The sequence below is a fragment of the Mastigoproctus giganteus genome, chromosome 1 (assembly GCF_048544385.1).
Source record: "Mastigoproctus giganteus isolate SK-2022 chromosome 1, ASM4854438v1, whole genome shotgun sequence".
NCBI lineage: Eukaryota > Metazoa > Arthropoda > Arachnida > Uropygi > Thelyphonidae > Mastigoproctus > Mastigoproctus giganteus.
Window position 1 is genome coordinate 120,912,401 of NC_143575.1, and position 19,832 is coordinate 120,932,232.

General features: G+C 36.9%; 1 protein-coding gene across 1 annotated transcript in view; it reads left to right on the forward strand.

Moving 5' to 3' along the window:
• LOC150091117 (uncharacterized) overlaps positions 1-19,832 on the forward strand; it is a 241,223-nt gene that overhangs the window by 32,215 nt on the left and 189,176 nt on the right. The window contains exon 2 of the mRNA XM_090384939.1: positions 17,639-17,746. Coding sequence (XP_090241065.1) covers positions 17,639-17,746 — 108 coding nt within the window. The remainder of the gene's footprint in view (positions 1-17,638; positions 17,747-19,832) is intronic.

Sequence of the window (19,832 nt, forward strand, 5' to 3'; positions counted from 1 at the left end):
AAGCCTTTCTTGGTAAGAGCACTTCCTCTCACCAATCTTGTTGCACTTCTCTGTACTCGCTTAAGAAACTCTACATCCTTCCTAAAATGAGGCCTCCAGACCTGTGTGCAGTACTCAAGGCACGGCCTAACCATTGCCTTATACAAAGGGATAACCATCTTTTCCCTACTAGCAAAATTCCTGTATATCATTGACAATATCCTATGACCTGCTCTGTCAGCCTGTTTTGCACTGTCAGAAAACTTAATATCTGACTGCACAATTACTCCCAGGTTGTTTTTGTTTTCAGCCACCCTAAATAAATAAATCATTTGTGATTTAAATAATTTTTGGGTGCTTTCTTTTTTATTAAATTTTACAATTTCCATCTTTTAATTTTTGCAAGGGGGCCCCAGATGAATATTTTGCCCGGGGCCAACAGAAGTCTAGGTATGGCACTGCTAACACTGCCTCGATAGCATCAGCAAATATTCTTGCACCCTTTCTATTTAAGTGTATCTCATTCCTATAAAAAGGGTGTCTCCTGTTAACAAGCACAGATTATTCTGGGAAAAATTCTATCCTATAAGCCTTGCACAGTCTCTCCAGCACTGAATTGATTGATAAGGCTCTCAATTGAACTCCCTCCTGTTGTGTCTGGACTGAATTGCAGACACTTTCAAATTTACTCTGAACTCAGTTTCCCCCCAACATATGCTCTGTTCTTGTTAAGTAAGTCCTTGTGTACTTACTTAACAAGATGATAATGTTTAATTAATCACATTTATGCCCAATAAAGATGAGATCTTCTCTACGATGTTGTCTACTTTTGTCCCCAGCAGATATATGGTTAGCACTTCAGTCACTGCAAACTATCCACTCACAGATATTTTATCAGTATTTTACAACAGTATTGTACTCTTTCTAAGAAGAATTGTTAGAGCAGGTGACTGGAATTAAGATTAACTTATTCTCATTGTGTTGTAGAAGCAGGGTTTTTTTTGAAACGGTATGGTGTACTGGCACCTTTTTTACAGCGTGTCAGCACGGGTGACACGCCTGGAAAGCAGTCGGTGTCAGCCATGCCAGCTGCTTCCATCTATTAAGGAGATCACGTGACAATGGGTGGAGTCAGCACCCGTCAATCACGGCCGTATCTATCGCTAGCAGTCTGGAAGGGGTACCCGTTTCTGAATCTCGACCAAAACTTCATTATGAAATCATTTTTACTTATTTTTTTACTTGGTACTTACCGTATTTTTACATTTTACTTATTTTTTATTTATTAAATAAGACTCACCTTTGACTTATTTTTAATATACTTGTATAATAAATTTATGCTTAATAAAATATGTGTGTTAATAAAATTAATGGTCGAGATTCAGTATCGGATATAGCGTACCAACTGCTAGCGATAGGGCCGTGATTGACTGGTGCTGACTCCGCCCAGTGTCACGTGATCCTTAACAGACGGAAGCTGCTGGCATGGCTGACATCCACTGCGTGCCAGCTGTGTCACCTGTGCCGGCACGGAATTTTTCTTGATAGCAAAGAATGAGTACCGGCACCAATTTTTTTACAAAAAAAGCACTGTGTAGAAGTATTTTAACACTACAGCAGAAGCATCCTTAAAATCACACTGACTCATATCAGAGCCTACCATAGAAGTGTTTGGAATAAAAGCTGTGAATAAATTAAAATTGGGTACTTCTTAATATATTCATTATTTTCACAGTAAAATGGACATAAAAATAAATAATATATATATTTGTAATAATTAAAAATATATCAAACGATTAAAAAAATATATCACAACAGCTGTTGAAACATTTTCATAAGCATAAATTGAGGGTTTAGTTTCTTTGTCTCTATCAAACAGTGTTAACTACAAATCATTTTGAAGTAAATGTTTTTGTAATTAACCAAGAAAAAGTCATTTTACATTTTCTCTTGGTTTACCGGAAAGGTGCTTATATCCCAATCTAACTTCTAAAGTACTAGAGAACTGCATTTCTATGACATGATATGCATTGTTATTTGTATAAAGTTAAATTAAAGTTGTCTGAAAACAGAAATGTAATTTTCTAATTAATATTGTCGGACACTAAGTGCACGAAATGCACAGAGAGAGAGAGAGAGAGAGAGAGAGAGAGAGATTTATCTTTTAAGGCAAAAATATGGCAAAAATATATTTTTAAAAGGTTTTAAAATAAGTTGTAAAATAAAAATTTAGGAATAAAATTTTAAAATAGGTCATACATTTTTCATTACATGCTTTGTTTTAAAAAAAATTAAATAGTTTAAGAGTAGTATTTGCTCCTGCTGCTTTTTCACACAGTGAAATTTCGTTAAACAAGTACATAATGTATGTGAATCTGATTGAAAATAAAAGTCAACAAAAATTTGGAAATGATATCGATAATCTCTCTCAGACACTGATGTAATAATAAAGTTTTACTGTTTTATTTTTAAGGTTTGCAATTAATACATTTGAAAGACTGGACGGAGTACTATGAAGGACTTTTAAAAGAAGACCGGGAAGAGTTCAAGTCGATGGAGGATTTTGGTGTAGAAGACTCGGGCTTAAAAGTTTCTGTTAGGGAAGTGGAACTCCTGCTAAAGGAAGGAAGGAATGGCAAATCACCTGGACCTGGAAGAGTTTACATGGAACTTCTGAAATATGGAGGAAGAGGAGTGGCTGTTCTGATACAAAAACTGTTAAATAGTATACTGAGAGGAGAAGAAATACCGAAAGAAATGATAACAGGATATATTACATCAATTCATAAGAAGGGCGATCGGAAAAGCTGTTCAAATTACAGAGGAATATGCGTCCTGAACGCGCTGTTAAAGATCCTTGGAAAATGGATCAGGAACCATTTAGAAACCCGAATCGAGGTATCAGAAGAACAAAGTGGTTTTTCATCTGGGAGGTCATGTATAGATCATATCTCAAAAGTACGACAGATCCTTGAAAAATGCCAATCAAAAGGAAAAAAAATCTTTATGATTTTCATTGACCTTGAAAAGGCATATGACAGTGTTCCAAGAAAACTCTTATGGGAAGCACTGAAAGAGGCAAATATTGATGGACAACTGATTAACATTATTAAGGCAATTTACAGGAATAATAGATGCAGAATTAAAGTGGGATCAGCTTTGTCACCTGAATTCCACACTTCAAAAGGCTTATTACAAGGTTGTTGCATGTCACCAACACTTTTCAAAATTTATATTGACATCTGCCTAAGATCCTGGTCAAAAAAATGTAATAAAATGGGATTACCGATTAATAAGAACACCTATATTCACAATTTACTTTTTGCAGATGATCAGGTGGTGATAGCACAAGACTTAGAAGATGCAGAGTATGCTTGTCGTCAATTGTTTGAGGAATATAAATAATGGGGTCTAAAAATCAATTTTAGCAAGACTGAAATGTTGTCTTCAGGGCCAGGACACGTTCTAAATATTGCAGGTTTTAAAATCAAACAAGTCGATAAATTCAAATATTTGGGATCAATCTTACAAAGTGATCGATCATCCCAAGCAGAGATCAATAAGAGAATTACAGACGGCAGAAAGGCTATCGGTATGTTAAACTCTGTTCTGTGGAGCAAAAATATCCTAAATAAAACAAAGAAACTTATATTTCAAACGATTGTACAAAAGTCTTCTGTTGTATGGAGCGGAAACCTGGACATTGAATAGGCGAGCGGAAAACAAATTGCTCTCCACAGAAATGGATTTTTGGAGACGCTCAGCAGGAACTTCTAGAAGAGATAGAAAATGGAATGAAGACATAAGGGAAAAAATGGAAGTGAAAAAGACTATTATTGACACCATCAAAGAAAAGCGTCTAACATGGTATGGACATGTAAAACGGATGCAAGAAAACAGATATCCAAAGGCTATCCTGGAATGGATACCTCCTGGAAGAAGGAGAAGAGGAAGACCTAGGAGGACATGGATGGATGGAGTGCATGACAGCCCGAGGCTTAACCGACCAAGACACCTTGAACCGCACTTTATGGCGAGAAAAATTCCTAACAAGAAATAACTTGTAGGCTGAGGAAACCCATTGTAAATGGAAACACTCCTCTTGAAGAAGATTTTTAAGCAATGTGTGAAGTGCTAGTGTGTAGAAATTTAGTGTCATATGAGCACCCTCTTGTGATCAAGTTTTGTTGAATGTCAGGCTGTGCTAGCTGAAATTTAGTACTAAAAGATTGGCAAGGAGATATAGAAATTAATATGCACAAGGCATAATTATATATGGGTTTTAAGTAATTAACTATATAATATCGGTGTAGATACACCTGCCCACCCACCGATGACAGTCCAACAGCTTTTAAATGGTGCTGTCTGGGTGGTGGTATCCACTGAGAATAAATAACAGTAGTCTTCTCTCTTAGAGAAGTGTTACTTATTCAAAGTAGTGCAATACCTGGTATCTCATTGTGAAGGCAGCAAAATATGAGATATAATTAAAACGATGCCTTTTACCCTACATACATAGTTTAAATTTATGGGTAAACTATGGTGTATCTACATCAATATTAATTACTTAAAACCCATATATAATTATGCCTTGTGCATTTCACCTTTAAAAAATAAATTAAAATAGGAATTCCACTTACATGAACAGTTGCACAGAATGTAATGTCCATTAGCAACAGCGGTCTTATCATCGACCAAAACTTTGTAATCTGAATTATGTATTACCAGAAAATTATCCAATTAACACATTTCAAACTGAAACAGTGACAGATAAGAAATCAAAACCAAAAATAAATTGCTCAACAAATGCAAGCCTATTTGTTGAGTATTACACATTGGCACATGCAGAATGTGTAATAATCAGTTCTGTTTTTTTACGGTTACTACTCAAATTTCATCGAAATCAGGGATCAAAAGTAAAAATTATGCTTGAAGGAAATTCACATTTGCATCAATCATTGGCCATTTTAATTTTGAAGTTTCTCTCCCTACCCCATCACATATCATATCCTGGCTGTTGTTGGGTTAATGATAAATTATCAGTCAATATACCTACAGCACTTTTTTCATTACCAGAAAACACAGGGTGTCCACAAATGAATACCCTGATTACATTTTGTTACAAAAATTTTATTACTATTGGGAGGTTAACAAAATTTAACTAAATTGTATGCTAATATTAAAAGTTTTTATCAATTCATAAGGACTTTAAAGAACTTCAACATGATTGCCTCTTGTGGCACATAGAATATCAAGGCAATATTCAATCTCTCTTCATACATTTTCTAACATCTGTGAGGTGGTGCATTCGACTGCACATGTTATTTGGTTTTTTTAGGAGAATTAGCAACTAAGGCCATATTGCTCCGGGGATATGCAGTGGTCATTCCCTGACCTTTCCGCATCCTCCATATTTGGTGGCTCACACCCTAGTCTAATCAAGAAGCATGTGCTATGCACTGCTGCTCCTGCCCACATGGCTATGGAGGTGCCGAATGCACGTGTAATCTGCTCTTGTAATGTTTCAATATCTGGAACAGATGTTGCATACACCAAGTCTTTAACATATCCCCAAAGAAAGAAATCCAGTGGGGTTATGTCTGGTGACTTGGGGGGCCATGAAATCGGTCCATCCCTGCCCATCCAACGGTTTGAAAATGTCTTATCCAAAGTGTCACGAACAACTTGAGCCCAATGAGTGGGTGCTCCATCCAGCTGAAAGATAACAGTAGGCTGCCTCTGTTCCAAGTGGGGTATATTTAATCCCAGGGGCTTACATCTGGTGAGTATGGGCTTGGCACACCCAGGGTCCTGAGCTGGATATCATCATTCTTCTCTTTCTTGGTGATTCCTTTCTACTTCTCTGTCTCTCTCTCAGAGTAACCCGGGAATTTTTTTGGCTGGTGCCTCAGGCTTCCTTGCATCATATGGCAAATAATGATAATAATAGCATAATTAATGAGCATGTCTAAAAACACATTTGCACTAATCGTGTTTTCGTGGAAGAAGAAAGGTTCAATAATGTAATCATGTAATTGAGGGTGCAACATACATTGATTTTGGGACTGTTACGAACATACTCTCTTACCACATGTGGATTTTCGGATCCCCAAATACGCACATTGTGTCTATTGACTACACCACTAATATGGCTTCATCCGAAAAACAAATGTTCTGCAAAAACTGATTATCCTCATCAATTTTATTGAATACGAGGTTAGAAAATTCTTCATGTTTATGATGATTATTTGGTTTCAGCTATTGAAGTATCTGAACTTTGTAGGCATATAGCTTTAGATGTTTCTGTAACACTTTGTGCATTGTAGACTTTGGTACTTGTAACTGCCGTGAAGCTTGTTGCACGCATTTACTAGGTGATCGCCTAAAAGCATCTTGAATTGCACCCACTGTTTCTTCGGAAATGGATGGTATGCCAATGCTTTTTTTCTTTCTCAACTGACCCAGTTACCAAAAACATTTCCATCCACGATATAAGAATAGAGAATGAAAAGGACCTGGGGATAATTGTGCAGGCAGATATGAAGTTCTCTGAGCAGTGCAGATGGACTGCAAGAGTAGCTCATGGTGTCTTGTCAGTGATATACAGGAATTTTTCTAGCAGGGATAAGGAGGTGGTTATTCCCTTGTATAAGGCAATGGTCAGGCCACACCTTGAGTACTGTATACAGGTCTGGAGGCCTCATTTCAAGAAAGATGTAGAGCTACTGGAACGAGTATAGAGAAGGGCAACAAGATTATTGAATGGAACAAAGGGTTGCTCTTACGAAGAAAGGCTTAAATTTTGTGAATTACAGTGTCTGGAGACTAGGCACCAGCGAGGTGATTTGATAGAGGTGTATAAAGCCTTGAATGGTTTGAGCATGCTCAATGCTGATGGGATTCTTCCTCTTGCTCAGAATAATCACCTGAGAGGGCATAAATTCAAATTGAGGAAAGACAGATGTAAGATAGATGTGTTGAAATTTGCCTTTAGTCAGTGGGTTGGTGGAACAGACTTCCATCCCTTGTTGTGGAAGTTGATAGCCTAAATAAATTTAAGGCTCAGCTGGACAGGTATTTCGAACGAACGGAGGAGTGGAATAGAAGTGTTTTTTTTTTTTTTTTTTTTTTTTGGCTGATGCTGCATAACTTGCTTTCTTGCATTATATGCCTCTACTAATGCTAATAAGCTTTACGTCTGGAGGATTTCTACTGTACTTGGCTCTAAACATTCTTTGCACAGTCACAAGAGATTTTGTTTCAGCTAACCAAACAACACACTGAGCTTTCTCTTTTTCAGATGGCATCTTGAATGAATAGATAGCAGTAATAGACTAACAGCAACAACAGTAAACTTAACTCACTGGGCTTAAAACTCTATAACTGTATTGATAAGAACTTTTAATATTAGCATACAATTTGATTAAATTTTGTTACCCCCCCCCCCCAATAGTAATAAAATTTTTGTAACAAAATGTAATCAGGGTAATCATTTGTGGATGCCCTGTACAGTTTGTGGTATTCTGTTATATTTCATGTCATTTAAGTGGATTAGATCAAATTTTTTAAGGCCCTTTTTTTTGAAAACTCCTATCTGTAAAATGACAGCAGTTTTTGGTAATTATGTCAGGGAATAAACTGTAGTCATAGTTATTAGTCAGGAATCTGCCATCATCTACCTGTGTTATCAGCTGTGGGTAATGTACTTAATGCTTTGAAAACCAGGAATCTAGTGGTTGTGATACGTCACAATAGAATGTTCTCAGCATAGTATTGCTGTTGGAACAGTGCATGGGGTTCTTCCACTGGTATACAGCGATTTTTATAATAGAAGTAATTATCTCCTTGTATAAACTAATGACCATATCTTAAATATAGTACACAGCTCTGGAGGCTTCATTTCGAGAAAGATATTGATTTGTTTGAAAGGATACAAAGGAGGGCAACAAGACCAGTTTTGGATTTATGTGAGATAATTTTTATAGTACAGATTTCAGTCTTTTAACTAAAAAATTTGGAAACTAGGCATCTGAATATGGATTTGACTGAGATTGAAATTAAAGAAACTGAATGAATAAAATTTTTATTTAGCCAGTGTAAGTGTAATCAGTTGTTGGATCACTTATGCCTTATGGATTCACATAATTTATTACATTCCATTTGAAAATAGATAAAATACAGTAGAACCCGGATAAGAAGTTTTCCGTGACTGGAGGTTTAGTACTTCTTAGAAGGGAAAACTTCAAGAAGGGAAAGTGATCTAAAGATATGAAATATTAACTACACAAAGAAAAATGAAAAGATACGCATACATAAGTTAAAGTTGTTTTTAAGTACTATTTTAGAATTTATAAATATTTCACTCTACCTATGGGAAACATTTTTAAACTGAAGATTTCTAATTACTTAACATTCTGCTATTGGTAAACTCATTACCAAGTTGGAAGAATGAGCTCCTTTCGAGTTTCAGCATATCTTTAAAGGTCACAGTTACAATAAGATAGAGCAACAATCCACTGAGTATTCTTCACAACCATCAGAACTTAATGCATCAGAACTCTTCACAACCATCAGAACTTAATGCTTAACCTGGTCTACGTATCCAATTATGGTTATAATCGAAAACAATTGCAATATGTCACTTCCATTATATCAAAATGTTTATATTAAAAAGGTTTTAACGCTGAAAGCTTGAGACTACGGAAAATTCACTAATCAAACAAGGTAGTGCCAAGTATCAATTTGACTCATAGTAAAACACAGAAGTAGATGAAATTAGCATTAATAGAGGCATATGATGCAAGAAAGCAAGCTTATGCAGCATCAGCCAAAAAAAAAAAAAAAATAAATAAATAAAAAAAAAACTGCTCCCATTTCACACCTCCATTCATTCCAAATACCTGTCCAGCTCAGCCTTAAATTTATTTAGGCTATCAACTTCCACAACAAAACATGGAAGTATGTTCCACAAATCAACTACCTGCTGGCTAAAGGCAAACTTCTGTACATCTATCCTACAACTGTCTTTCCTCAATTTGAATTTATGCCCTATCAGGTGATTATTCTGAGCAAGAGGCAGTATTCCATCAGTATTGAGCATGCTCAAACCATTCAAGACTTTATACACCTCAACCAGATCACCTCGCAGGTGCCTAGTCTCCAGACACTGTAATCTGCAAAACTTAAGCCTTACTTCGTAAGAGCAACCCTTCATTCCATTCACTAATCTTGTTGCCCTTCTCTGTACTCTTTCTAACAGCTCTATATCCTTCTTAAAATGAGGCCTCCAGACCTGTATACAGTACTCAAGGTGTGACCTAACCATTGCCTTATACAAGGGGATAACACCTCCTTATCCCTGCTAGTAAAATTCCTGTATATCATTGACAAGACACCATGAGCTACTCTTGTAGACTGTCTGCACTGCTCAGTAAACTTCATATCTGCCTGCACAATTACCCCCAGGTCCTTTTCATTCTCTACCACTGTCAATGTAGTACCACACAGTTGATACGTTACTCTGGGGTTACCGCTTCCCATATGTAGTACTTTACATTTGTCAATGTTAAACTTCATTCACCCTGGTCTAATCAAGAAGTGTGTGCTCGCACTGCTGCTCCTGCCCACGCGGCTACAGAGGCGCCAACTGCACGTGTAATCTGCTCTCATAATGGTTCAGTATCTGGAACAGCTATTGCATACACCAAGTCTTTAACATATCCCCAAAGAAAGAAATCCAGTGGGGTTTATACTAAAAGCCTTTCCAAGATTCAAAAATACAGACCATTTTTGTATTACAAATAAGTTGCACCTTGTTTGTAATATAAAAATGATAAAAATTTCATTTATGAAAATTTCTCCATTCAAACTGCTTATCTATGACTGAGATGTTTTTGTTAATTTTTTATTTTAAATACATGCATACTTAATGTTTCTTTTAGAAGCCCATCTGCTCAACTTTTCTAGATCCTGTTGCAGCAACGTATTTTAGTGTTCTTAACAACCCTGCCAACCTTCGTATCATCTGCAAACTTGAACATTAAGCCTGATATACCATCGTCAGTATCATTTATAAATATAGAAAACAACGATGAACCCAACACTGAACCCTGAGGGACTACACTAATAACATTAGTCCATGAAGAGCAGTGTATATTGATTACCACTCTCTGTCTTCTCCCATTCAACCATCCTTTTATCCATAGCAGCAATTTGCCTCCAATGCCCCACTGCTCCAATTTGTGCAGCAGTCTTCCGTGTGCAACAGTATCAAAAGCCTTTCTAAGATCCAAATGTTTGATATCAACGTTATTCCCTGCATCTAGTTCCTTTGTGACCACATCATGGTATCGAGTCAAATTAGTTAGACAAGACTTTCCCTTAACAAAACCATGCTATGTCTGACCTATAACTGAAGTCTTTTCTAGATAATCCTGCAGTGCTTTTTTAACCAGTGCCTCCATTAATTTTCTTGGAAAAAAAGTTAAACTAACAGATCTATAATTACTTGAGTCGCCCTTTGATCCTCCTTTGTGGATTGGGGTCACATTTGCACACTCCAGTCCATGGGTTACCCCCCCCCCCCAAGTCCAAGGAAGCTCTCATAATTATGGCTAAGGGTTTGCTTCTTCCTTTGCTGCCTCCTTTAATATAACTGGATAGATCCCATCCACCCCAGGTGCTTTTTTTATGTTTATCTTCAACAATTTCTCCTACACTTTCCTCTCAGTTATTACAAAATCCTCTTTCTCACTGCCAGGTTTTAATTCACCTCTGGCGTTCCCCTCCCTGAATAACTCCTCATGTGTGAATGTAGATGCAAAATACTCATTTAGTTTGTTAACCACCTGAGCAGGATCATCAATATCCAGTGGACCAATCTGATTCATCCCTTTCTTTCTAGAGTTTACATAGGTAAAGAATTCTTTGTTGTTTTTCTTTGCATCATTTGCCAAGGATTTCTCATAATCTGCCTTTGCCTGCCTAATCTCCTTTGTGACTTGGTTACAGACTAGCTTATATCTATCATAGGCTTCCATGTTACCCATTAATTTATATGTATCCCATGCATTTTTCTTCTCTGCCACAGGTCTCATTAGTTCATGTGACATCTATTTAGGCCTAAACCTTGAACAATATTTCTTGGTTGGTATGTAGTCTAGTAGCTTCCAAGATAAATTCTTTGAATGCTTCCCATTTGAATTTGCTCTTGGTAACATCATCAGTTGGTCCCACCGTATAGAAGGTTTTTTTTTTATGTGAACCCAAAGCACAAGAGGTATTAGAACCTATAATACTTAGTACCGTGCTTGGGTTAAATACTGTTTCAGACCACCGTAGTCACCTTTACGAAAGCAAAAACCCTTCCCTTTACCCCTGATGGTAGTTACTTTAGCATTAGCATTAGTAGAGGCATATGATGCAAGAAAGCAAGCTTATTCAGCATCAGACAAAAAAAAAAAAAAACACACCACTCCCATTTCACCCCTCCGTTCGCTCGAAATACCTGTCCAGTTGAGCCTTAAATTTGTTTAGGCTATCAACTTCAACAACAAGTGATGGAAGTCGGTTCCACCAACCAACCACCCGCTGGCCAAAGGCAAATTTCCGCACATCTATCCGACATCCGTCCTTCCTCAATTTGAATTTATGCCCTCTGAGCTGATTATTCTGAGCAAGATGAAGAATCCCATTGGCATTGAGCATGCTCAAACCATTCAAAGCCTTATACACCTCTATCAGATAACCTCGCCGGTGCCTAGTCTCCAGACTCTGTAATTTGCAAAACTTAAGCCTTTCTTCGTAAGAGCAACCCTTTGTTCCATTCACTAATCTTGTTGCCCTTCTCTGTACCCGTTCCAGCAGCTCTACATCCTTCTTGAAATGAGGCCTCCAGACCTGTATACAGTACTCAAGATGTGGTCTAGCCATTGCCTTATACAAGGGAATAATCACCTCCTTATCCCTGCTAGAAAAATTCCTGTATATCATTGACAAGACACCATGAGCTACTCTTGCAGCTCATCTGCACTGCTCAGAGAACTTCATATCTGCCTGCACAATAACCCCCAGGTCCTTTTCATTCTCCACCACTATCAGTGTAGTACCGCAGAGTTGATACGTTACTCTGGGGTTACTATTTCCCATATGTAGTACTTTACATTTGTCAATGTTAAACTTCATTTGCCACCTCTCAACCCATCTGTTCAACCTTTCCAGATCCTGTTGCAGCAGCATAGCGTCAGTGGTGTCCTTAACAACCCTGCCAACCTTTGTATCATCTGCAAACTTGGACATTAAACTTGATATCCCATCATCAATATCATTCATAAACACCGAAAACAACAACGGACCCAACACTGAACCCTGAGGAACTCCACTAATAACATTAGTCCACGTTGAGCAGTGTCCATTGATTACCACTCTCTGTCTTCTGCCACTCAACCATCCCCTTATCCATAGCAGCAATTTGCTTCCAATGCCACACTGCTCCAATTTGTGCAGCAGTCTTCCATGTGCAACAGTATCAAAAGCCTTTCTAAGATCCAAATATATAATATCAAAGTTATTCCCTGCATCCAGTTCTTTTCTGACTACATTATAGTATCCAATCAAATTGGTCAGGCAAGACTTTCCCTTAACAAAACCATGCTGCGTCTGAGCTATAACTGAATTCTTGTCTAGATGATCCTGCAGTGCTTCTTTAACTAGTGCCTCCATTAATTTACCTGGAACAGAAGTTAAACTAATAGTTCTATAATTACTTGTGTCAGCCTTTGATCCTCCTTTGTGAATTGGGGTTACATTTGCACATCTCCAGTCTATGGGTACCTCCCCTGAGTCCAAAGAAGCTCTCATAATTATGGCTAGGGGTTTGCTTACTTCCTTTGCTGCCTCCTTTAATATAACTGGATAGATCCCATCCATCCCAGGTGCCTTTTTTATGTTTATCCTCCACAATCTCTCCTCCACTTTCCTCACAGTTATTACAAAATCATCCAGCTCACTGCCAATGTTTACTTTATCTACATCATTCTCCATCCTGAATAACTCCTCATGCGTGAATGTAGATGCAAAATACTCGTTTAGATTGTTAGCCACCTGAGCAGGATCCTCAACTGTTGAACCATCAATATCCAGTGGACCAATGTGATTCATCCCTTTCCTTCTTGAGTTTAAATAGGTAAAGAACTCTTTTTCTGTTTTTCTTTGCATCCTTTGCCAAGGATTTTTCGTAGTCTGCCTTTGCCTGCCTAATCTCCTTTGTGACTTGGATACAGACCAACTTATATCTATCATAGGCTTCCATGTCACCCATTAATTTGTATGTATCCCATGCATTTTTCTTCTCTGCCACATGTCTCATTAGTTCATCTGACAACCATTTAGGCCTACACCTTAAACAATATTTCTTAGTTGGTATGTAAAGCCTGGTAGCCTCCAAGATTAGTTCCTTGAATGCTTCCCATTTTGAGTTTGCTGTTGGTAACATCATCAGTTGGTCCCACTGTATAGAATTTAAATACTGTCTCAGACCATCATAGTCGCCTTTACGAAAACAAAAACCCTTCCCTTTACCTCTGATGGTAGTTACCTCCTTGAGTAAATCCCACTTCAACACACTGTGATCACTGCCACCTAGTGGTTCATTTATCTGCAGATTCTTAATGCATGAAGAATCACTACTGATAATCAGATCAAGAGTATTGCTCCCTCTTGTTGCCTCACGAACATGCTGATGTAGAAAACAATCATCCAATAAATCCACAAAAGCCTTGCTAGTGTGCGAGTGACCAACCCACAAATTCCAGTCAATATCTGGGAAATTAAAATCCCCATTATAAGACTCTCTGAATTACTGGCCCACTCTATTTCCCTGTACAACATCTTATTATACTCATCAGAGTCATTAGGCCTATAACACACTCCTACTCTCAATTTTGATCTCCCAATGCTTATGTCACACCAAACTGACTCGACACTGCACTTTCCAGCGATGTCGACTGGTTTCACTTCCTTGGATTTTGGGTTTCTTAACTAATATTATAATCATTCCTCCCTTCCTATCTTGCCTGTCCTTCCTGTACACATTGTACTCCCCAAATTCGAGTTCTGCATTCCTTAATCTGTGTGACACCACGTTTCTGATATCTGAACAATATCTGCCTTTGATGTTCTGAGCAATACCTCAAATTCATCAAATTTATTTACCCAACTCCTAACATTGTTGTACATGCAAGTATACATGCACCTGTTCCTATTCTTAGCTACCCTGATACAACCCATGTGTTTACTTGTACTGCAATGACTCCCCGCAGTCTCTGAAATAACCCTGCAGCTTGTTTTCCAGTCCGCTGCGCATTGCAATAGAAGCAGTGCAAGAATTGCTTTCACTTCTGCCAGTGGCTACTGTTAATCTATTAGTCCTTGTATCCCCCCCTCCAAGCTGGCAGCTTTCCGACCCACCTAACACTGCCTTGATAGCATCAGCAAATATTCTTGCACCCTTTCTATTTAAGTGTATCCCTTCCCTGTAGAAGCAGTCTCTCCTGTTAACAAGGAGTGACCAGGCTGAAAAAAATTCTATACCTTGAGCCTTGCACAATCTTTCCAGGGCCGAATTGATCGACAAGGCTCTCATCATATACTCCCTCCTATCGTGTCTGGGCAGAATTTCAGACACTTTCAAATTCAACCCTAATTTGCAGATTTTTTTCAACAGTGACCTGTACTTGTTAAGTAATTCTGGCAGTCTCCACTCTCTATCATAAACAGATCATAATTATGATCTGTTTATGCATTATCATAAACTGGTAATTATGATCTGTAATCGTAAACTGTAAGTATGATCTGTTTATGCATTATCATAAAAAGATCATAATTACAGTATATCCTGGATATTTACTATAGCTAGAAGTACAGGTTGTCTATGAATTATTCACCTGATTGTGAAGCTGAATTAAAATTTTATTGTAATAGGTATCTTAAAACAGTTTGCTGCAGTTATCAATGCAACTCAGTGAGTTTTTTCTAATGCTGTTGGCAGCCTTGATCCCAGCAAGCATTGAAAAGGTGACAGGGCAGGAAAAGGCAATGTGTATGTTGTGGCTGTGGGAAATCAAATCTCGTAACTGTAAAAAGATGTTTTCAGTGGCAATTCCAGAAAGCTCCACCAACGGAATAATCATTGAGGCGATGGTTGAAACAGTTTTAAGAAACTGGTAGCGTGTTAAACCGGAAAGGAGCAGGTAGGCCTAGTGTGTATGCAGATAAAGTTTTGGAAATTTAAGAATTGCTTACTCAAAACCCTGAAAAATCTATCTGAAAGACAAGCCAACAGCAGAAAATACTTTGAGCCAAATTGCACAGAGTGGTTCACAAGATATTGAAACTTTATGCTTACAAAGTGCAAATCATCCAGGAAATTAAGCCTCTTAACAAAACATAACAAAAGCAATTTGCTGTTCACATTCTTATTTTCCAGAAAGTGCTCATCTTAGTCTCATCTGTATAGATAAAGATGAGCACTTTTTGGAAAATGTCATTTTCAGTGATAAAGTGACATTCTACCTATCTGGTAACATCAACAGACACAATTGTTGTGTATGAGGATCTGAAAATCCCTACTCAATTTGTGAATATGAGCATTATAGTCCCAAGGTAAATGTGTAGTGTGTATCCTTCAGCCAGGTGATTGTGGCATTTTTTTTCCACAAAAACACTGAACTTCGCAAATTACATAGATATCAGTGAATTGTATGCACCTCAGCTGGAAGATATGCAGTTATGTGTTCTATGAGCAGCATGGGCACCACCATATTGGAGCTTGTATGTGCTCTATTTACTTAATAAAAAATTTCCTGACTGCTGGCTTGGATGGTCTCATTCTGTGGCCTCCTTCTCATTTTCAAGATATCTCACCTATGGATTTCTTTGTATGGGGGGTATGTAAAGGACAAGGTGTATGCAAAAAAAAAGTAACATTGCCACAGAGTTAAAAGACCAGATCAAGCCGGCAGTGACTTCCATTTCTCAGGAGAGTCTTTAAAACACTTGGCATTAAATCAGCTACTATCTTGGCCTTCTATAGTACCAAAAGTGCCTATGTGAAAGTTTACTGAAGTGCAGTTGTGTGATAAGGCATTAGCAAAGGCACATGATGCAAGAAAGCAAGCTTACATAGCATCAGCCAAAAAAAAAAAAAAAAAACCCTCTTAATTTCACCCATCCACTCGCTCCAAATGTTTGTTAAGTTCTGCCTTGAATCTATTTAAGCTATCAACTTCTAATACGACAGATGGAAGTTTGTTCCAGCAATCAACCACCCGCTGACCAAAAGCAAACTTCCGCACATTTATCCTACAACCGTCTTTCCTCAATTTGAATTTATGCCTTCTCAGGTGATTATTCTGAGCAAGAGGAAGAATCCTATCAGCATTGAGCATGCTCAAACCATTCAAGGCTTTATACACCTCAATCAGATCACCTCACAGGTGCCTGGTCTCCGGACACTGTAATTTGCAAAACTTAAGCCTTTCTTCGTAAGAGCAACCCTTTGTTCTGTTCACTAATCTTGTTGCCCTTCTCTGTACCAACAGCTCTACATCCTTCTTAAGTTCTTTGAGTTGCTTTTTGAAGTGCAGCAAACCATTTTACAATACCTGATTCAATAAATTTTAATCGAGCTTCATAATCAGATTAATAATTTTTCAATATATGATTTGCAATTCCACAGTAAATTAATTTGTAAAAAATTTATGATATAGACACTGCTGATTTAAAATCTAAACAGAATTTCTCCATCCTATCAGAAATAATTGAGGTTTGTGAATTTTTGCCATCATTGACAATTAAAGCAGATTGTTCCATTTTATTAATTTGTGACACAAATCGAGCATATCTGGTGAGTATGGGCTTGGCACATCCAGCTCAGGACCCTGAGAATTTCCCAGGGTCCTGAGCTGGATGTCATCATTCTTCTCTTTCTTGGTGATTTCCTTCTACTTTTCTTTCCCTTTCTCTCTGGGTCACAGGGTAAATTAAATTTTTTTTTGGCTGGTGCAGCATAAGCCTCAGGCTTCCTTGCACCATATCGCTATTAATAATAATAAATTTTCTTGTAACACATGAAAAAATATATTTATTTTAACTTTACCTCAAGAGATTTTGATCACTATTTTAAAATCTTACAGCCGATTTGTATGTGGGACATGAAAATCTTTGTACTAAAGAATAGAGTTGGGTGAAGGGTATTTCAAAAAAAAGAGTTCAGAACTTTTGACCAGTGACAGCATTGTTGGCTAAAGTGCATCGCTTCACAAGAGGACTTCTTTGAAGGAAATGATTACTGACAAATGCCAGTAAAGATATGGTTTTTATAAAATTAGTATCATTATTTTATAGTTGCACACCTTGTTTGTAATACAAAAATGATAAAAATTTCATTGATGAAAATTTGGCCATTTAAACTGCTTACTTATGACTGAGATGATTTTGTTAATTTTTTGTTTTAAATACATGCATACTTAATGTTTCTTTTAGAAGTTGTAATTAAATTTAATTAAATTCAGTGCAATTTAATTCATGGTCTTTAGAGACTTTGAATTATATTAAGTGTCAGATTAGTCAACTGAAATATAATATTCTGTTCCATGTTTAGCCTCTTGTCCCTTGCCAATGAATTGTCACGCACATCTGGACTTCCTTCACCTATCCCCACCACTGGTAACTTGAAATCTCCAGGTTTTCCTGCTGTTGGGAATTTTAGGTATATATATATATATATATATATATCAGACTTATGTTTTCTTTTCCCACACCTCTTTCCCATTATTTCAATTGTACTCAATCTTTCAGATTATAATATGAAATATAATAATCCGAAAGATTTGGAGGACAATTGAAAACCAACTGTAAATTTAATTATGTCATACTGTTATATTCATTATATGCAGTATTATTATCATCAGATACCTGAATGACAACACTTTTCACTGTTAACCTAGGAATTAATTAAGTCTGAAAGGAGTTACATGAAAATTAGATAGCAATTAACTTTCTAGGTATATTCCTTGACATCTATATATTTCAGATCCACTTTCTGGAATCCTTTACAGCAGAAAGACAGATTTTATATAAAATATTCATTAACAGGATATGCATGATTGATTATCTTTTGTGGCAGCAATTAAAGTCACTGTTACAATCTATGAAAGAGACGAAATTAGATTGTATCAAATTGCCAGATAATATAGTTTATATAAATTTTGTATGTGCTGAGGAGAATCAGAAGAAGCAATAGTAGTGTAAATAGCAACTTGATGAAATTGTAATTTGTATGAAGAAAAAAAAATATTTTGTGAGAACAAATCAGTTGTGCTTGAATACAAAACAAGCTTTTGCACATATTAACACACGAACTGTAGTGAGTGACGGTTCATTAAAGGCATTCAGTAAATATGCTGAAAGTACTGGAGAATCATTGAGTACAAATGTAAGCCATATGATTGAATTAACAAAGTTTCTATTTGAAATGTCTATAGAATTGGAGCCAAAGTTATAACTACTGTAATGTTAAATTCACCTTGCTGTAAGCTTCATCATGAAAATAAATTGTCTCCAGCTCATTGATACAGTTTGTAATCAGTGTAGATCAGTTACTCCCATACAAGCTAATAGTGACTTTACTTGCTCTCCCAAAGTATAATGTTGCCCTGGTGTCCCAGTGTTTTTGTCCAGGCATCCTGAAAAGACATTTTGGGACCATTGAATGCCCAGGTTTCATAAAAAAATAAAGAATTCCACATAAAAAAGATGGATTTTTTGTTGTAAAGCAGTTATATAATTACTTTTTTTTCATTATAGATAACATTGTGCTGCTGGACTAATGCCATCTGTTAAGAGATGGAAACATTTTTTGATAATTCATTGTTCCCTAGCTTGGAAGGCCTAGTTGCTTGGGAGTGTGCTTAGTTGATTATTAAAAATGATTATGTCATCAGTTAATTAATAAAAATGATTATGTACAAATTTGATATTGAAATTAAAATTTTTATCCTGCTTTGTCAAAAAATCTGGTAACTCAGGACCATCTGTTATTTCGGGCAGATTGACCATTACCTTGGGATTGGAACAGGACACCAGATCTAAAAAAGATCTAATCAAAGCTTTAGAAAACAAAGTCAGAAACCTGGTTTTAGACGAATTTATGCAATTGGATTTAGAATGAGCAGATTGCAGTGCCCTTGCTGATGACTTGCTCACTTTAATAATATGGAAATGCAAGGTCCAAAATCATGTTGAGGGATGCTAATGTATTAGACAAATTGATAACTTGAAGTAGAAAATGGAAAATTGGAAATTTCAAATGAAAAGATGGTATATGTGTTATTAAAGACCAGACTATGTAGGAATCAAAATCGAGTAGTAAGGTGCCAGGAAGTCTACCTGAGGTATGTGATATCCATCAGTACTTGTATCTAGAGAGTGTTTATTTTTTACTGGGCATGTAAAATAAGTTGAGATTGTTAAATGACAAACTGAGAAGAGTTGTAAGAATGGAATGCGGCATAGACATTTGATCATTGAACTTGTTATAAGTGTTTGGTTGTGCTCATTTTGACTTCTGGAGCTTAGTTTTATAGAGTTCAAAATTCTGTCTTTAAGAAATGCTTGTTTCAAACTCAGAGGTTTGCTCCTTTTGTTACAACCTGAGCACTTCAAATCTCTCTATGGAGGCTGTGTAAGTGTTGGAAGGGAGACTTTTGGCAGACTTTTCAGTGATCTTGAATGGTCTGACATGTACAGGAATTAACATGTTATTAGGGTCATGAGTATACGGTCATATCTGAATG